The sequence below is a fragment of the Coregonus clupeaformis genome, chromosome 29, assembly GCF_020615455.1.
Source record: "Coregonus clupeaformis isolate EN_2021a chromosome 29, ASM2061545v1, whole genome shotgun sequence".
In the NCBI taxonomy this organism is placed as follows: Eukaryota; Metazoa; Chordata; class Actinopteri; order Salmoniformes; family Salmonidae; genus Coregonus; species Coregonus clupeaformis.
In genome coordinates, this window is record NC_059220.1 from 51150212 (window position 1) to 51169561 (window position 19350).

General features: G+C 42.8%; 1 protein-coding gene across 2 annotated transcripts in view; it reads left to right on the forward strand.

The window, feature by feature from the left end:
* The window catches only part of LOC121545191 (CAP-Gly domain-containing linker protein 4), a 127425-nt gene that overhangs the window by 38742 nt on the left and 69333 nt on the right, over positions 1-19350 (forward strand). For both annotated transcript variants that reach the window (XM_041855649.2, XM_041855648.2), the window contains exons 2-6: positions 1939-2091; positions 10261-10400; positions 11342-11435; positions 11640-11801; positions 12590-12708. In XM_041855649.2, coding sequence (XP_041711583.1) covers positions 1953-2091; positions 10261-10400; positions 11342-11435; positions 11640-11801; positions 12590-12708 — 654 coding nt within the window. In that variant the 5' untranslated portion in view covers positions 1939-1952. The remainder of the gene's footprint in view (positions 1-1938; positions 2092-10260; positions 10401-11341; positions 11436-11639; positions 11802-12589; positions 12709-19350) is intronic.

Here is a 19350-nt window from a genome sequence, read left to right on the forward strand (position 1 = left end):
GTCCACAACCTCAAACAGTCACACTCCAAACTCCACTATGTCCAAGACCAAAGAGCTGTCAAAGGACACCAGAAACAAAATTGTAGACCTGCACCAGGCTGGGAAGACTGAATCTGCAATAGGTAAGCAGCTTGGTTTGAAGAAATCAACTGTGGGAGCAATTATTAGGAAATGGAAGACATACAAGACCACTGATAATCTCCCTCGATCTGGGGCTCCACGCAAGATCTCACCCTGTGGGGTCAAAATGATCACAAGAACGGTGAGCAAAAATCCCAGAACCACACGGGGGGACCTAGTGAATGACCTGCAGAGAGCTGGGACCAAAGTAACAAAGGCTAGCATCAGTAACACACTACATCGCCAGGGACTGAAATCCTTCAGTGCCAGACGTGTCCCCCAGTACATGTCCAGGCCCGTCTGAAGTTTGCTAGAGTGCATTTGGATGATTCAGAAGAGGATTGGGAGAATGTCATATGGTCAGATGAAACCAAAATATAACTTTTTGGTAAAAACTCAACTCGTTGTGTTTGGAGGACAAAGAATGCTGAGTTGCATCCAAAGAACACCATACCTACTGTGAAGCATGGGGGTGGAAACATCATGCTTTGGGGCTGTTTTTCTGCAAAGGGACCAGGACGACTGATCCGTGTAAAGGAAAGAATGAATGGGGCCATGTATCGTGAGATTTTGAGTGAAAACCTCCTTCCATCAGCAAGGGCATTGAAGATGAAACGTGGCTGGGTCTTTCAGCATGACAAAGATCCCAAACACACCGCCCGGGCAACGAAGGAGTGGCTTCGTAAGAAGCATTTCAAGGTCCTGGAGTGGCCTAGCCAGTCTCCAGATCTCAACCCCATAGAAAATCTTTGGAGGGAGTTGAACGTCTGTGTTGCCCAGCGACAGCCCCAAAACATCACTGCTCTAGAGGAGATCTGCATGGAGGAATGGGCCAAAATACCAGCAACAGTGTGTGAAAACCTTGTGAAGACTTACAGAAAACGTTTGACCTGTGTCATTGCCAACAAAGTGTATATAACAAAGTATTGAGAAACTTTTGTTATTGACCATATACTTATTTTCCACCATAATTTGCAAATAAATTCATAAAAAATCCTACAGTGTGATTTTCAGGAATTTTTTTCTCATTTTGTCTGTCATAGTTGACGTGTACCTATGATGAAAATTACAGGCCTCTCTCATCTTTTTAAGTGGGAGAACTTGCACAATTGGTGGCTGACTAAATACTTTTTTTCCCCACTGTATATACACACTGTATGTATGTATGTATGTATGTATGTATGTGTGTGTATATGTATGTATGTTTTTTAAATCTTAGTCATTTTTTAAATCTTAGTCATTTGGAAAGGACCCTGTAGTTATACAACCACATTTTCTAACATGGTTTTTAATCCAACACAACAACCACATAATGTGTAGTGGTTGAAGATTTCTGCTAAGCAATAAAAATAAAAAAGAGAGTAGGTGTGGCCCATTTCATATAATTTGTCAAAATACATGCAGTGGTGTTGGACTTGGACCAAGTGACCTTCTAAAACCTTTGTATCTGCCTTTTAGAAATGTAATTGTGCATATGAATGAATAGGCCTTACGTTTAAGAGAATTTGACCTTTTATTTGCATGTTGTTACCATCCATTTTCTCATTTATGTTCTGCTTTGACAGCAATGATGATGAAATAGTACTAGGCTAGATGGATTCTGATGGTAAGATGTAATGCCTGGGCTTTAGCTCAGGGGGCTATCACAGTTTTTTCACAATCGGTCACAATGTAGCATGTAGGCCAATGCTGTTTTTTCTTCTGGTCTTCTGTACTGTAAAGCACGTGATAACTGCTGATGTAGCCTACAACATTTGATTGATTGGTAGATTATCATGACCCGTATTTATTACTCTGCTCTTGTCTGTGTGTCTAAAGGCTCTGGGCGGGAGATGACCAAAGAGGATGTCCCGGTGCCAGAGTCTTCGGAGGGGGACTCTGACCTGGGCCGTCACAGCACATTGTCCCACGGTGGTGTAGAGCACCCCACCATCCACCAGGTGGCCTCGGCCCCCATGCCCACTGACTGTGGTAAGGATACACAACGTCACATGAAATTCAAATCTAAGTGTATTGAAAGCTGAAAGTGCATGTGAAACGTTTCAACAGGCCTACACGTAAGAAAATGTAATACACGCACTAAAGACATGTCAGTCAGACACACACACACACACATACACACACACACAGAGTACATACATCCTTTGATTGTTAATCTAAGCCTTAAAACCTCTTGAGCTGACAAAAATGAATGGATCCATTAAATCAAAAACTATAGGTCTGACATATCCTGTACATCTGACATATGGATTCAGCTCGCTGCGGTGATTTCAATGGTGTGTATTATGCTGCCATCCAGGTGACATAAGCGGTACTACTCCACCACGTTTCATAAGTGTGCTTTCAAAATTTGAATTGGCTCAGAGAGGCTAATGTGATGTCAACAGCTATAGACGGACTTCGGTGTGAGGTAGAGTGAACTGCGAGGTACCATTGAATGAGTCTCGACCGGGACAATCCAAAAATATGTATTTCGTCTATAGGGCTTGACATCACATTAGCATTTTCTATAAATATGGACACAGGTTTGTCTGATAGGGACACAAGTTGTACCAAAATAAGCGCTTGGGCCTTGTGAGTTGTATGGTGTACCGTTTGTCCGTGTCCGACAGAGTGAAATTCATGGAACTAGTGCCTCAAAATTTGAGAATGTTTTTAATAATTTTTTTACAAATATTCAACTTCATAGTATACGTAGTATAACAGTATTATACAAATCAGTGTTTCCCTTAGGATTTCTTTCAGCAGCGGTGGCAAAGTTAGCGTGGGGGGGTTTAAAGCAAATTTCCAGCAATTCTAAACATTTTGCCATGGCTTATGCCGTGTTCTTATACTATCTGAGTGACTCAAACATTATAACAAAATCAATGGAGGGCCATTTCTTTAATTTTAGATTCTCCCTGACTGTCTAGTTTTTATTTTGGTGATTTTTAGTTCTCAAAGATTATCTTATTTAAAAAATATATAGATCCATTATATTTTCTACATACTTTATATCTGGCTTTAGTCATTTAAGTTTACACTGAAAATGTTTGACCATCCACTCCATATGTTTTGGAGGGGTGGCACCGATTTAGTATATTTTCAACATACTTGATTATACTAAATTAATATAGGGGAAACACTGAAAATATTCCTTCATCTCATGTCATGAACCCTCTGCTTGAAACAATATTTGTAAAGGATTCAAAGGATGAAAAGCGTTATTCATTTACATGAATAATTATATAAATTTGTATTTCATACTTTACATTTTTTATTTATTTGTATGATGTTTTTGAGCCTGTGTTGTGCCAATTCAGTAAGTCTCACACAAATATGGACCAGCCCACTGTATTCTACATCCTTCCAGCTTTCTGTGGATATAATCATTTACTCGTCTATTCTTCATGGCCCTCTCTATTAGAGCTGGGAAATATGGACAAAATTCCATTTCGCGATAACTTGAGTGAATGATCACGATAATTATAAATGTATTGTTTATGTTTATAAAATTAACATGCACCACAGTTATGTTTTATTACCCTTACTACTACTACTACTACTACTACTACTACTACTACTACTACTACTACTACTGCTTTGAATGTTGTACTTATCAATTGTCCTATTAAAGGTCCAATGCAGACATTTTATCTCAATATCAAATCATTTCTGGTAACAATTAAGTACCTTACTGTGATTGTTTTCAATTAAAATGGTCAAAAAGAAACAAGAATAGCTTCTTGGCAAAGAGCAATTTCTCAAGCAAGAATTTTGCTAAGACTGTCTGGGAGTGGTCTGAGTGAGGAGGGGAAAACTGAAAACTAGCTGTTATTGGCAGAGCGTTTTTGGAAATGATTGCAAGTGTATTAAAAATAAAAAACAGATACCTTATTTACGTAAGTAGTCAGACCCTCTGCTATGAGACTCGAAATTGAGCTCAGGTACATCCTGTTTCCGTTGATCATCCTTGAGATGTTTCTACAACTTGACTGGAGTCCACCTGTGGTAAATTCAATTGATTGGACATGATTTGGAAAGGCACACACCTGTCTATATAAGGTCCCACAGTTGACAGTGCATGTCAGAGCAAAAACCAAGCCATGAGGTCCAAGGAATTGTCCGTAGAGCTCCGAGACAGGATTGTGTCGAGGCACAGATCTGAATATGGGTTCCAAGAAATGTCTGCAGCATTGAAGGTCTCCAAGAACACAGTGGTCTCCATCATCTTAAATTGAAGAAGTTTGGAACCACCAAGACTCTTTCTAGAGCTGGCCGCCTGACCAAACTGAGCAATCGGGGGAGGAAACCTGGCACCATCCCTACGGTGAAGCATGGTGGTGGCAGCATCATGCTGTGGGGATGTTTTTCAGTGGCAGGGACTGAGAGACTAGTTAGGATTGAGGCAAAGATGAACGGAGCAAAGTACAGAGAGATCCTTGATGAAAACCTGCTCCAGAGTGCTCAGGACCTCAGACTGGGGGGAAGGTTCACCTTCCAACAGGAAAACGACCCTAAGCACACAGCCAAGGCAAAGCAGGAGTGGCTTCGGGACAAGTTTCTGAATGTCCTTGAGTGGTCCAGCCAGAGCCCGGACTTGAAACCAATCGAACATCTCTGGAAAGACCTGGAAATAGCTGTGAAGCGACGCTCCCCATCCAGAGGATCTTCAGCAAAGAATGGGAGAAACTCCCCAAATACAGGTGTGCCAGGCTTGTAGCATCATACCCAAGAAGACTTGATGCTGTAATGGCTGCCAAAAGTGCTTCAACAAAGTACTGAGTAAAGGGTCTGAATACTTGGTACCAGTCAAAAGTTTGGACACACCCATTCATTCAAGGGTTTTTCCTTTATTTTTACTATTTTCTACATTGTAGAATAACAGTGAAGTTAAATAACTATGAAATAACCCATATGAAATAACACATGGAATCATGTAGTAACCAAAAAAGTGTTAAACAAATTCCATATGTGTTATTTAATAGTTTTGATGTCTTCACTATTATTCTACAATGTAAAAAATTTAAAAAATAAAGAAAAACCCTTGAATGAGTAGGTGTGTCCAAACTTTTGACTGGTAGCATATGTAAATGTAATATTTATGTTTTATATTTTTAATTAATTAGCAAACATTTCTAAAAACCAGTTTTTAATTTGTCATTATGGGTTATTGTGCGTAGATTGATGTGGGAAAAAAAACATTTAATCAATTTTAGAATAAGGATGTAACGTAACAAAATGTGGAAAACGTCAAGGCTTCTGAATACTTTCCGAAGGCACTGTGTGTGTGTGTGTGTGTGTGTGTGTATGTATGTGTGTAATATATATATATATATATATATATATACACACACACACAGTACCAGTGAAAAGTTTGGACACACCTACTCATTCAAGGGTTTTTCTTTATTATAACTATTTTCTACATTGTAGAATAATAGTGCAGACATCAAAACCATGAAATAACACATATGGAATCATGTTGTAACCAAAAAAGTGTTAAACAAATCAAAATATATTTTATATTTGAGATTTCCATCCTTTGCCTTGATGACAGCTTTGCACACTCTTGGCATTCGCTCAACCAGCTTCACCTTTAATGATTTACCAACAGTCTTGAAAGAGTTCCCACATATGCTGAGCACTTGTTGGCTGCTTTTCCTTCACTCTGCGGTCCAACTCATCCCAGACCATCTCAATTGGGTTGAGGTCAGGGGATTGTGGAGGCCAGGTCATCTGATGCAGCACATCATCACTCTCTTTCTTGGTAAGATAAAGTAATGATGGACTGTTTAAAGTAATGATGGACTGTTGTTTCTCTTTGCTTATTTGAGCTGTTCTTGCCATAATATGGACTTGGTCTTAATTGAAATGAATTCCAGGTGACTACCTCATGAATCTGGTTGAGAGAATGTCATTAGTGTATTATTCTACAATGTAAAATTGAAGAAAAACCCTGGAATGAGTAGGTTTGTCCAAACTTTTGACTGGTACTGTGTTTATAGATATATAAAACACAGGCGCTGGGGCTTTAACAATCACCCATATTACCACTTATATAATTTCAAACTTCACATTTCTCTAGTTTCTCTAGTATTTACCTTAATGAACAATATCAGCAAAATGTCCACGATAAGTGTTGTTTTGGTCGGTGTCGATAATTTTCGGTTTATCGTCCTTGCTCTACTCAAATCAAATCTTGCGTCAAATCCAACGGATGTAGACTTTACCGTGAAATGCTTGCTTACAATCCCTTCATAAGGATGCAGAGTTAAAAATTAAAAATTAAATAGTAACACGAGGAATAGACTACAGAAAAATTAAATTGCCTCGATCCTGACTAGTCTCCCAGTCCCTGCCGCTGAAGAACATCCCCACAGCATGCTGCTGCCACCATGCTTCACAGTAGGGATGGTGCCAGGTTTCCTCCAGATGTGACACTTGGCATTCAGGCCAAAGAGTTCAATCTTGGTTTCATCAGACCAGATAATCTTGTTTCTCGTGGTCTGAGAGTCTTTAGGAGCTTTTTGGCAAACTCCAAGCAGGTTGTCATGTGTCTTTTACTGAGGAGTGGCTTCCGTCTGGCCTCTCTACCGTAAAGGCCTGATTTGGTGGGGTACTGCAGAGATGGTTGTCCTTTTGGAAGATTCTCCCATCTCCACAGAGGAACTCTGGAGCTCTGTCAGAGTGACCATCGGGTCACCTTCCTGACCAAGGCCCTTCTCCCTCCCCCGATTGCTTAGTTTGGTTGGGCGGCCAGCTCTAGGATGAGTCTTGGTGGTTCCAAACGTCTTCCATTTAAAAATGATGGAGGCCACTGTGTTCTTCGGGACCTTCAATGCTGCAGACATTCTTTGGTGTTCTTCCCCAGATCTGTGCCTCGACATAATCCTGTCTCGGAGCTCTACAGACAATTCCTTCAACCTCATGGCTTGGTTTTTGCTCTGGCATGCACTGTCAACTGTGGGACCTTATATAGACAGGTGTGTGCCTTTCCAAATCATGTCCAATCAATTGAATTTACCACAGGTGGACTCAAATCAAGTTGTAGAAACATCTCAAGGATGATCAATGGAATAAGGATGTACCTGAGCTCAATTTTGAGTCTCATAGCAAAGGGTCTGAATACTTATGTAAATAAGGTATTTCTGTTTTGTTTTTGTTATACATTTGCAGAAATGTTTTCGCTTTGTCATTATGGGGTACTGAGGAGGAAAAAAATATTTTTAATCAATTTTAGAATAAGCTTGTAACGTAACAAAATGTGGAAAAAGTAAAGGGGTATGAATACTTAACGAATGCACTGTATAGGCTACAGTTTCAAAGTAGCCTACAGTGTGGTTTTGAATTATGTGCAGTGAGCAAATTTTAGAGTAGATGGTGTTAACAAACCGTAGCATAGTATACCTGTGTTTAGTTTAAATCAAAGCACATATTTTGCCTTGTGGCACGAGCTGTTGAGTTTTGGATACATGAGAGGAAAAATGCGCCATTCGCACAATCGTCCTAACACCTCTTAAGAAATGGTTGTGTTTTTTGTCTTACAGTAACGTTATACTATGCTATTATATTTGTTTCTGTTATGTAGAATACTTTCATTATGTGATCTTGCAGACATTAATTCAGCTTTGATCTAACTTTATTAAACAAGCACCATTAGCTAGAGTAGCCTGTTCTCTACCATTGGGCTGTAAAATAACTTTCTCTACAAATGGAGCGGAGACTCTGCGTGGAGTGGAGGGTTCCGCACATGCACAGAGGTTTTGGGATATTTAGCTGTTAGGAGGAAAGGTCCGGAAAAGTCGGATCCACAGCCATTCTGTAAAAAAAACTTATTTCGTTGCCCCTGTAATTTCCATTGATTGTTAGCTTGTGTTGGCTAAAGTTAGCTGAAGTTTGGAGTGGCTGGTAAACTAAAACTGAACCTTGTATTACAGTTTCTCCTGGCCCATAGACTACTTTCAGGGTGAGGAACCATACAACATCAAGTTGTAAAATTCTGAACTACTCCTGTAAGAATACCATGTTGCCGCACAGTACTTGTAAACAAATTAGCTATAAACCAAATATGCCTACCTCAGAGATATTAGAAAAGAAGGAGATAAGAATCCCAGCGGGAAATGAATGGAGAAATGCACTTGATCATGTAAGTCATGCTCATGTTGTCATTTTGTGCTTGCGCACAATTGACTCCCATTGACAACGTACTTGCAACGTCACAATGGCCGTTAATACGATTCCAATGGAGTTTCCCATCTCTTCAAAATATCTCTGCCTACCTGTATTTGACTGTCACATCGTTTTGTAACTGGTTAAGGGGGAAAAGGACAACTCTGACACTTTTCTTGCTGATATTGAAGTTGAGTCATGGCAGGCAGATAAGGCCAATGTGAAATTTGGAGCACATTTTCTCTCCCTAATGATTTATGATTTGTAAACTTGCATAGGTTCGTTGAGGGTTGCAATATTCCGGGAACTTTCCCAGAAACCTGTTTGAAGGATTCCTGGTTTTCTGCTTATTCCCTTCATATTATGGGAATCTTCCAACAGGGATTTATGGAAAACCTGAGAATTTGGAGAAAGTTACCGGAATATTGCAACCCTAGGGTTTGCCAAAGAATAGGTTCAATATATACTGCTACACTAACTTGTAATGGTTGAGAGCACAATTGTTTGTGCACTGCAGTTGGCAAGACCTAACTGTTGGATCCTCAACTTTGTTGAGCCATGAGTGGTGTTGTTGTAGTAGTCAATGCTTCTGTTTGTACCAATATGGATGGGTGGGGGTGTGTGTGTGTGTGAGACTTGGTTTCGGCAACACAATTCCTCAGATAACAAAGTGACATCCCACCACTGTTTTTGTAAAAAGCTGAGGTATAGGGTAGAAACTATGTAACCACTCTCAAATTCATAGATAGAGCTATAGATGCAAGGATATTTTATATAAAAAATATGTTTTGTGGCTATACAGTTTGTTTACATTTAAATTGTTTGCAAACATTGGAGGAAGACAAGCTTATGTTTTGGGTTCTGATGGGGTACGACTGTTCAACTATGCTCACGAGGCATTTCTAAGTTATAATCTTCAAGAATCAATAGGTGTATATAATTAATTTACAAATCCAAAAATGTATGTAGAAAATGCAGATTGACCTTTTAAAATTCAAATTCAAATTCCAGGCAAGAAATTGTTTGGAGCGGTGTGTGTGAGGCTTGGTTTCGACAACACGATACCTCAGATTCCAGACAAGGTCCCTAATTTCCTACATTTACATTACAATTTGGTCATTTAGCAGAAGCTCTTATCCAGAGCGACTTACACTCATTGTATTCAACTAAGGTTGATAAGACAATCACATATCAAAGTCATTGCAAGTTATTCCTCCTTCAAAAACCATGTAAGACAACCACAGATCACAGCCATTGCAATTAAAACCTTACTTGCTGAAGTCAGTGGTAGTAAGAACAGAAAAGCGCAAGTAAGTGATGGTGGCATCTTGGCTCTTTTCTCATCCACCCACATTCTTCTGTGATTCAGATGGCACAGTTGGTTAGAGCATGGTACTTGCAACACCGGGGCTGCGTTCACCACAGCACAACGTTGTGGGATGTTCATATAGAACTATATTCCGTAGTATGAAGTTGCCTGGCATTGATATGTAGCATAAGGAATCACATCAGCTCTATTCGTGACATTTCATATCGCCTTGGTTGTAGGTTTCACTCATAGTACTTATCGTGCACACATACAGTATACTGAATGTATTAATTGCAAGCAGACCTGGGTTTAAATATTAATCGAAATCTTTAATATACTTTCAGCATTTGTTGTAGCCTGTCTTGCGTGCCAGATGGGCAGGGTTTGCAGTTTTGCAACTAGATTGTATTGCTTCCATTTTACCAGACATCCTCTATCAAGCCCAGAGGAAGTAGTTGAAATTATTTCAAATACTATTTGAACCCAGGGGTGTATTCATTAATGCACACAGTTGCCAACCATAACAAAATGGAGCGTATCTAATTAGACAAGTTCAGGTTAGTCTCTCCCCGTTTCGGCCATTTGCTTCCGTTTGGTTCCTAGTGAATACACCCCAGGTCTGATTGCAAGTGACAGGATGAAAAGAGTCTTTCTGTTTTTGCTCTCGTTCCCTCCTCCAGAGTTCTCCTTCTTTGACCCCGAGGAGCCCCAGTGCAGGGAGGTGCTGTTGGAGCCCAGCACCACTGTACCGGAGCTGTTCGCCGTACTCAGGCAGTGGGTGCCCCAGGTCCAGAAGAATATCAGCCTGATCGGCAACGAGGTGACCCTTCTTCCTCCATTACACCTAGTCTGTGTCCCAAATGCCCTATTTAGTGCCCATATGGCTCTGGTCAAAAGTAGTGCACTATATAAAGGGCATAGGGTGGCATTTGGGACGCATCATTAATATCTCTCTAGGTTAGTTCATTAAGATAACCCATTTGTCCAACGCTTATCTTCCTGGGGTTGTAGACAAACAGTCAACACATAGGACATTGTCAATGAGGACACTAATGCCTGATTGACACTATGGGGCTGACCCGAACCATACTGTGCTGGCTCGATTTGGGTCTATAGTTTGAATCCGGCATCAGTCAGTCAGTCACACTCACACTCACATATGTTTTATAGTTAACACAAAAACATTCATTTGTATGATAAAATAACTATTCAGTGTAGCTATATCACCTGTGGAAAACAACTTTTTTAATTTAAATACTGTAACATACTGTACAGTACAATGAGCTCTGATCTTAATTGAACTCAAATGTAATCTCTCGCCCTCCCATGTCTTAGTGCTCAGTGTTGTACAAGACTCCAACAAAATTCTTTAACTTTTTATTACTTTCTCTAGATAGTGTGCAACTGGATAATTGACCCCCTGAGAAAGGGAACAACTCTGCCTCTGTCCTTAGTGAAATGTAGCATTTAGGCAGGTGGACATTTCTCTGTGAATTCCAAAGCTTACAACTTGCTTCAGTGATAACATAGCATTGCAAAAAAAAAAAAAAAAAGACCTCCTCACGCATGACTTCCCACAACAAAAGTGATAGCCATCTTTGTTTGGGTTTTCAGCCTCTCAAGTTAGCATTGGTTCAGTGCTGTAAAATCCCTTGGTTTCAGACATTTCTAGGTTATCATGGCTATTATTAGATCTGTGTTCCACATAGCTAACTGACTATTTAGACATAGCAGTGATGCTTATCGTTGCGCCACTGTTAGATCCTAAAGAGGGGCTGTGGTGTGAACGACCGAGATGGCTTGACAGACATGAGCCTCCTGCACTACTGCTGCAAGGCGGGGGCACCCGGCATAGGTGAGTAGAGGAAAGAGTATGTAGGTGTGTTAGTGCAGTCGCACACACGTGCAAGTGATTGAAGGAGTGTCTGTCTGTTTGTTTGTCTCTATCTCTCTCGGTCTCTCTGTCTGTGAGAAATATTGTTTGAAAGGTTTAAAGTCCGCACGGACATTGTGTACTGTAGTGTTCTGGCGGCCATTGACTGTCTCTCTGTCCCCTCAGGTGACGCAGACACGGCGGCCAGCTTCGCCCAGCAGCTCCTGTCCCTGGGGGCGGAGCCTGGTCTGCGGTCGCGCTGGACCAACATGAATGCCCTGCACTACGCCGCCTACTTCGATGTGCCCCAGCTCATCCGGGTGGTGCTGCATGCCTCCCAGCCCGGGGGTGAGGAAAGGGGGTAGATGGGGGAGAGAGGGGAGGAGGAGTAGGTGGGGGGGGGGGGGAGTAAGGTCAGGGCACAGAGACTGAGGAGAGTTTGGAGAAGGGGGAGTAAGGAGGGGGATAGGGGAGAAGAGAGGGGAGAGGGGAGAAGAGAGACAACAAAAAAGGAAAGACATTGTGGTCAGGGTAGATAAACTGCGTAACAGATAAGTGGAGAGAATGCTACGAAGGGAAAGAAACTTGCCACGAACAATGTCATTTGATACTTTGTCCCCTGCAACCACACTCACATGATCTCAAAGAATAGGGATTCAAGCTTCCAGTTTTCAGAATAGGACGCTCATACAGTATGTGCAAAGGGTGTACTTGTGTAGGCAAATATACAGAATAATCTGGAGGCAAACCTGTTTAGGCAAGGTGATGTCTAGCGGAGTAGAACACTTCAAAAAGAAAAGGAGAGCCTCACACTCTAGGAGCTCAGACGCAATAATTTTATAACTAATGTTTCGAGATACTGTGTTTATCAAGGTATAATGACAAGCACTGAGCTCCTAGAGTGTGAGGCTCTCACTTTCTTTTTCAAATATACTGAATAAACAGACACAAACAGTAAATAGACAACACTTACTCAATAACATTTGCTGACTTTCAGCATATGACACTTCTCTCTCTCCTTAAACGTTTTGTATTCTTGTGGTGATGAAGCATTGAGATACAAAGCACATTTCTTCAAAAGCAGACAATGAAGTGTAATTTAATCTAATTTAATTTGATCTATGACCTTGTTTCAGAGGTAGACGCCACCTGCAGTGACTTTGACTTCGGCACGGCCCTACACATTGCCGCCTCCAACCTGTGCACCTCTGCAGTCAAGTGTCTGCTGGAGCTGGGAGCTAACCCCGCCTTCAGGGTATGTTCGCCCCAAATTGCCCTTCCCCTTGGATGAACACTTTGGGCTGATTTCCCAGACACTTTCAACAGAGAATGTCCATTGAACATGTTTTTTAGTCTATGACTAGGCTGAAGCTGGGTCCAGGAAACCAGGCCTAAATCGCTCTGTGCTGTTTATTTGCCTGCTGCTTACTGGGAAATGTGGTGTCAATGGGTACCTTTTAAAATTTTTACATTTTAGTCATTTAGCAGACGCTCTTATCCAGAGCGACTTACAGTTAGTGCATACATTATTTAATTTTTCATACTGCCCCCCCGTGGGAATCGAACCCACAACCCTGGCGTTGCAAACACCATGCTCTACCAACTGAGCTACATCCCTGTCGGCCATTCTCTCCCCTACCCTGGACGACGCTGGGCCAATTGTGCGCCGCCCCATGGGTCTCCCGGTCGCGGCCGGCTACGACAGAGCCTGGATTCGAACCAGGATCTCTAGTGGCACAGCTAGCACTGGTCTAGTGCCTTAGACCACTGCGCCACTCGGGAGTTTTTACTTCTTGTAACATAATTCAACTCAGTTGGTAGCTACCTGGTACCACCTACCTGACCAGCTTAGAGGCTGTTCAGCTGTCTCTCCTCACATTTGACTAATGTAAAACACAACTCAAGACCACTTTACTCCCATTTTACCATAACCCCATTTTACCATAACCCCATTTTACCATAACCCCATACCATTTTTAAATGTTGAACTTTGTGCTGAATATATTTACGTAGTTCTTCAGAAATGGAGACCCTATAACCTTTTCATGTTTATGACCAACGTGCCCCTTGATATGAGCAGTCACTGTGTAGAGAGGAGTATGCATGCAACCTGTAGATCTTAATTGGCACAACACAACATTTGGAGTGTCACACAAATAGTTCTCAACACCATAGAGAGGACTAGGAAGTGGGACAGTGACAAAGTAGGCCGACAAACCCAATGTCGGCTTGAATTATAGGAGTGGGTTGTGTTTAAATACACACTCAAATACACATGCTCGCCACATTTGTTTGTAAATACACATGCACAAACGAATGTACGCAACACACACGCAAACACACGTACACATGCCTTCTCATTCCTATGAAAAGTCTGCATTTCTACATATGGACGTTCTCCATTTCACTCATGCATAGTCATCATAGCACATAAATATACACACCACACACACAGTCACACATACCGTCACACCTCCTTTCCACTCATTCCCCTCTCTTTCGAAATCATACCCCTCAGGAATGTGCAATCCTAGTGACACAAAGACTCCGTCGAGCAGATGTGTGTTTCTTCGGCACTGAAGATGTCACACATCCCGCCTATACCTGACTCGCGCTTCGCTTTACCCTCCCCAACTCTCTCATTTAGCTCTCTCCCACGGGCTTTTTCTGCAAATTAACAGCACTAATTTATCTCCTAAACTAATTTTACACGCCCTCGGTGCGAGGGGAGAGGAACGCAACACCCAGAGGTCATGCGAGGCACCCCGGCACACTGTGTCTCGAACAACGTGCGACGCCTGTTTAAGCGTGTAAGGCCCAGAGGGGGGACAAGTAAAGAGTCTCTGTGGCTCAGCCTCTGAGTCTCTAGCTAACGAGAAATGTTCCTGGAACATTTTGGTTGGTTCTCAGGTAGAGGTAACGGTATGAGGGAATGTTCATTTTGTCAAGGTCAAATGAAAACGATTGATTGATTGGTTGATTGATTACATTTACATTTACATCATTTAGCAGACACTCTTATCCAGAGCGACTTACAAATTGGTGCATTCAACTTATGATAGCAAGTGGGACAACCACTTTTATTTTTTTTATGGGGGGTGGGTGAAGAAGGATTACTTTTATACTATTCCAGGTATTCCTTAAAGAGGTACGGTTTCAAGTGTCTCCGGAAGGTGCTCAGTGACTCCGCTGTCCTGGCGTCGTGGGGGAGCTTGTTCCACCATTGGGGTGCCAGAGCAGCGAATAGCTTTGACTGGGCTGAGCGGGAACTGTGCTTCCGTAGAGGTAGGGGAGCTAGCAGGCTAGATGTGGATGAACGTAGTGCCCTCGTTTGGGTGTAGGGTCTGATCAGAGCCTGAAGGTAAGGAGGTGCCGTTCCCCTCACAGCTCCGTAGGCAAGCACCATGGTCTTGTAGTAGATGCGAGCCTCAACTGGAAGCCAGTGGAGTGTGCGGAGGAGGGGGGTGACGTGAGAGAACTTGGGAAGGTTGAACACCAGACGGGCTGCAGCATTATGGATAAGTTGAAGGGGTTTAATGGCACAGGCAGGGAGCCCAGCCAACAGCGAGTTGCAGTAATCCAGACGGGAGATGACAAGTGCCTGGATTAGGACCTGTGCCACTTTCTGTGTAAGGTAGGGTCGTACTCTGCGAATGTTGTAGAGCATGAACCTACAGGATCGGGTCACCGCTTTGATGTTAGCGGAGAACGACAGGGTGTTGTCCAGGGTCACACCAAGGTTCTTTGCACTCTGGGAGGAGGACACAATGGAGTTGTCAACCGTGATGGCGAGATCATGGAGCGGGCAGTTCTTCCCCGGGAGGAAGAGCAGCTCTGTCTTGCCGAGGTTCAGCTTGAGGTGGTGATCTGACATCCACACTGATATGTCTGCCTGACATGCAGAGATGCGATTCGCCACCTGGTTATCAGAAGGGGGAAAGGAGAAAATTATTTGTGTGTCGTCTGCGTAGCAATGATAGGAGAGACCATGTGAGGATATGACAGAGCCAAGTGACTTGGTGTATAGAGAGAATAGGAGAGGGCCTAGAACTGAGCCCTGGGGGACACCAGTGGTGAGAGCACGTGGTGCGGAGACAGATTCTCGCCACGCCACCTGGTAGGAGCGACCTGTCAGGTAGGACGCAATCCAAGAGTGAGCAGCGCCGGAGATGCCCAACTCGGAGAGGGTGGAGAGGAGGATCTGATGGTTCACAGTATCAAAGGCAGCGGATAGGTCTAGAAGGATAAGAGCAGAGGAGAGAGAGTTAGCTTTAGCAGTGCTAAAGATTGCACTCTTTCAGATGCCCAGGCCATACCACGATGGTGTAGTATAGTATAAATAATAATATATTTGTTTTAAATAGCACTTTTCATTACAAGTACAATCTCAAAGTCGCTTTAAAAATAAAACACACAAAAAACTAATTTAGGGATCTGGCAGTTCTTCGGTGATGACCTTCCACAGCTATAGATGATAGGCAGTTCGGAAAGGTAGTATCTTGATCATAGATGGAACAGCCAGGCAGGGAGGTAGAAACATCTGACAAACAGGCCAGGGAGTTCTTCATCGGGCACCTTGTCTTCTTCGATGTTCACAGTCCCTCTTCCGTAGGTAGGCTGGATCGTCCACTACTGAAATGTAGCACCCACCTGGGTGATGCTTCGGTGACTGTAAAAGCATCAGTAAGACCACCACACCTCAGCAGTAGTCTGGAAAAGCCCCCTACGAGGCGAGCCTCTGCATCCCATCACACCGCAGTCCACTCCCCTCTCGGGGCAGGTGGCCAAAAAGCTGATGCTGTTGATCTGGTGTTGTTGCATCATACAAATCATATTAGCTAGCTATATGTGCTAGCCTAGCCAAAACAAAACAGACTTGCCATAATCAATCCTTCAATTCCGTGGGTCACCACCAGATATTTCAGTTAATCTCTCAACAAATTATCAAAAAACTAACAAATGTGGATAAATAAATGCAGTAGAAAACACCTAGATTGCAGCGATGTAGGCGGAGGATATAAGTTCTCGGCCCCTCCCACTCTACTGTCATGTCCCGATAAATCAATTTAAAGAAAAGCTCCTGCGTTAGTCCTCCATACTGCCATCCCCTCTGTTTGATTCAGTAATGCTTGTGACTCACCACTGCACATTGTTAATCAGTGAGATGGTGCAATAAGTAAGGAGCAGGAGAGGTGATGGGAGTTCATTCATGTTGTGAAAGGCACAGGCTTGGTCATTTGAGGTTCATAAGCATTTCTAATCATCTCTCCAAGCCTGATCACATTCTGTCAATTAGAAAGATAGGACAGTCTAACTATTGTTAGATTACATCCATCAAGAAGTGTAGCTTCATGTGTATACTTCCAATAACATTCCCGAGGATGATGATGATAATGATTGTTAACTACACGTTGTAGTTCTGCCAATTTTCTTGGGGGGGGAAGGAGCGTGGAGCTTCTCCTTCCTCTGTAGTTTCTAGTTTTTGTCACGTGCACAAGTACAGTGTAATTTTATGCTTGTTCTTTCCCAACAATGCAGTAATTAATATCAGTAGTACTATCAAAATAAATAAAGTCAAGTAGAACAAAAACAAACGAGAAATAGAAATAAGAAGAACACGAGAAAGTAAGTAAGCTATATACAGGGTCAGTTCCATGGTCAGTGCCAATACCATATTTACAATGTGCAGGGATACTGGAGTGGTAGGGTTAGATATGTATAGGGGTAAGGTGACTAGGCATCGGGATATATGACAGAGTAGCAGCAGCGTATATGAGTGTGTGTGCATGTGTGTAGAGTCCGTATGAATGTGTGTGCGTGAGCAAATTAAGTGTGTGTTGGAGTGTGAGTGTTTGGGAGTGTGCATAGAGACAGTGCAAAAATATAAACAAACTAAAAGGGTCAATGCAGATAGTCCATGTAGCCATTTTGGTAGATATTTAGCGGTCTTGAGGATAGAAGCTGTTCAGGAGCCTGTTGGTGTCAGACTTGTTGCTCTGGTACCGCTTGCTGTGCGGAAGCAGAGAGAACAGTCTATGGCTTGGGTGGCTGGAGTTTAGAAACATTTTCTGGGCCTTCCTTTCACACCGCCTGATATAGAGGTCCTGGATGGCAGGGAGCTCAGCTCCAGTGATATACTGGGCTGTCCGCACCACCCTCTGTAGGGCCATGCATTGAAGGCGGTACAGTTGCCATACCAAGCAGTGATGCAGCCAGTTAAGATGCTCTCAATGGTGCAGCTGTAGAACTTTTAGAGGATTTGAGGGCCCATGGAAAATCTTTTCAACCTCTTGAGGGGGAAGAGGCACTGTCATGGCTTCTTCGCGACTGATTGCGTGTGTGTGGACCATTTTAAGTCCTTAGTGATTTGGACACAGAGGAACTTGAAGCTCTCGACCCGTTCCACTGCAGACCCATCGATGAAGATGATCGTGAATATGCCTGCCAGCTGTTCTGCACATGCTCTGAGAACGAGCCCTGGAATACTGTCCGGCCCCGCGGCCTTACGAGTGTTGACCTGATTAATAACCTTACTCATGTCGACCTCGCAGAGCTAGATCACTCAGTCCCCTGGGTCAGCCGTTGCCCTCGTGCACGGCTCCGTTTTTTTGTATACATTTTTTTTAAGCGTGCATAAAATGCATTGAGTTCATCTGGTAGAAAGGCATTGTTGGACAGATCATGGCTGGATCTTCCTTTGTAATCTGTAATGGACTGTAGCCCCTGCCACATGCATCAGGCATCGGAGCCTGGGTAATAGGATTCCACCTTGTTCCTATATTGTCCTTTTGCTTGTTTGATGGCTCGGCGGAGGACGTAGCGGAACTTCTTGTACTTGTTTGTGTCCTCAGCCGTAGCCTCTGGGTTTGCTGTGTTAGCGGTAGCCCTGTCCTTTATTTTAGCGCCAACCTCTTGTGTTAATCTGGGGCTTTTGATTGGGGAAGCAGCGGCGCGTCACTGTGGGGACAACATCGGCGATGCATTTCCTAATGAAGCCGGTGACGCAGGTGGGTAGCTCATCGACGCTATTGGCAGAGTCCCGGAATATATTCCAGCCAGCGCTAGTAAAGCAGTCTTGTAGCATAGCCTTCTCAACGGAGCGTAGCTGTAACTGTGCTCATGAGAGGCAAGCTATTTGAACAGGCTGATGTTACCCAGTGTGTATTGGTTTTGATTTACTTGGTCTATTGTAATATGTTTTCTTTATTTTTTTATACACCGCTGTAAGTCGAAATGGTCATGAGATGACATTACATCATATTAATTTGACGGGGACCATAGCAAGTAGAAATCAAAGAAACATCATCGTTCACCCGCACAGTTAGGCTTACCTTGAAGTCAATTTCAGATATTCAAACTTTTTGTGTGTATCACATTTACCATTTGGCTTTATTCCAAATCAGTTGGCACAGTACACTAAACAGGCATTAGTTTGGAATACCAATGTCTTTGATGTGCTTTGAATTGCCCTCTCTCATCTTAGACAAAATGCTCTCTCATGTAAGCTCTGACTATGAGACTTTTTGTCTCTGTAGCTCTGCAAAGCGTATGCTGAGAGCTTTGCTGCAGTGGCTCCCTGATTCAACTCTGACATTTACTTTGAATAGAGACTCGCACCAGGTGAAATTGACAATGCGCCCTCATGCAATGTTGTCCATATTTGTATTCGAGTGGATTTACCCAAATCATTCTGCCCATTCTGCGTCATTAGATATGCTTTATTTGATCACGTGAGGGCAGCAGAGTGCTAGCGTATCTGTGAATGGATTCTGCTCCTTACACAACTAGAGAGCTTTGTGGAGAAAACTGATGTGTTATTTGGCACAGTGCACTGGCTATAATTTTCAACCTCTCGAAAACATGACTTGGTCTCCAAGGAATACAAAGATCCAAGGCT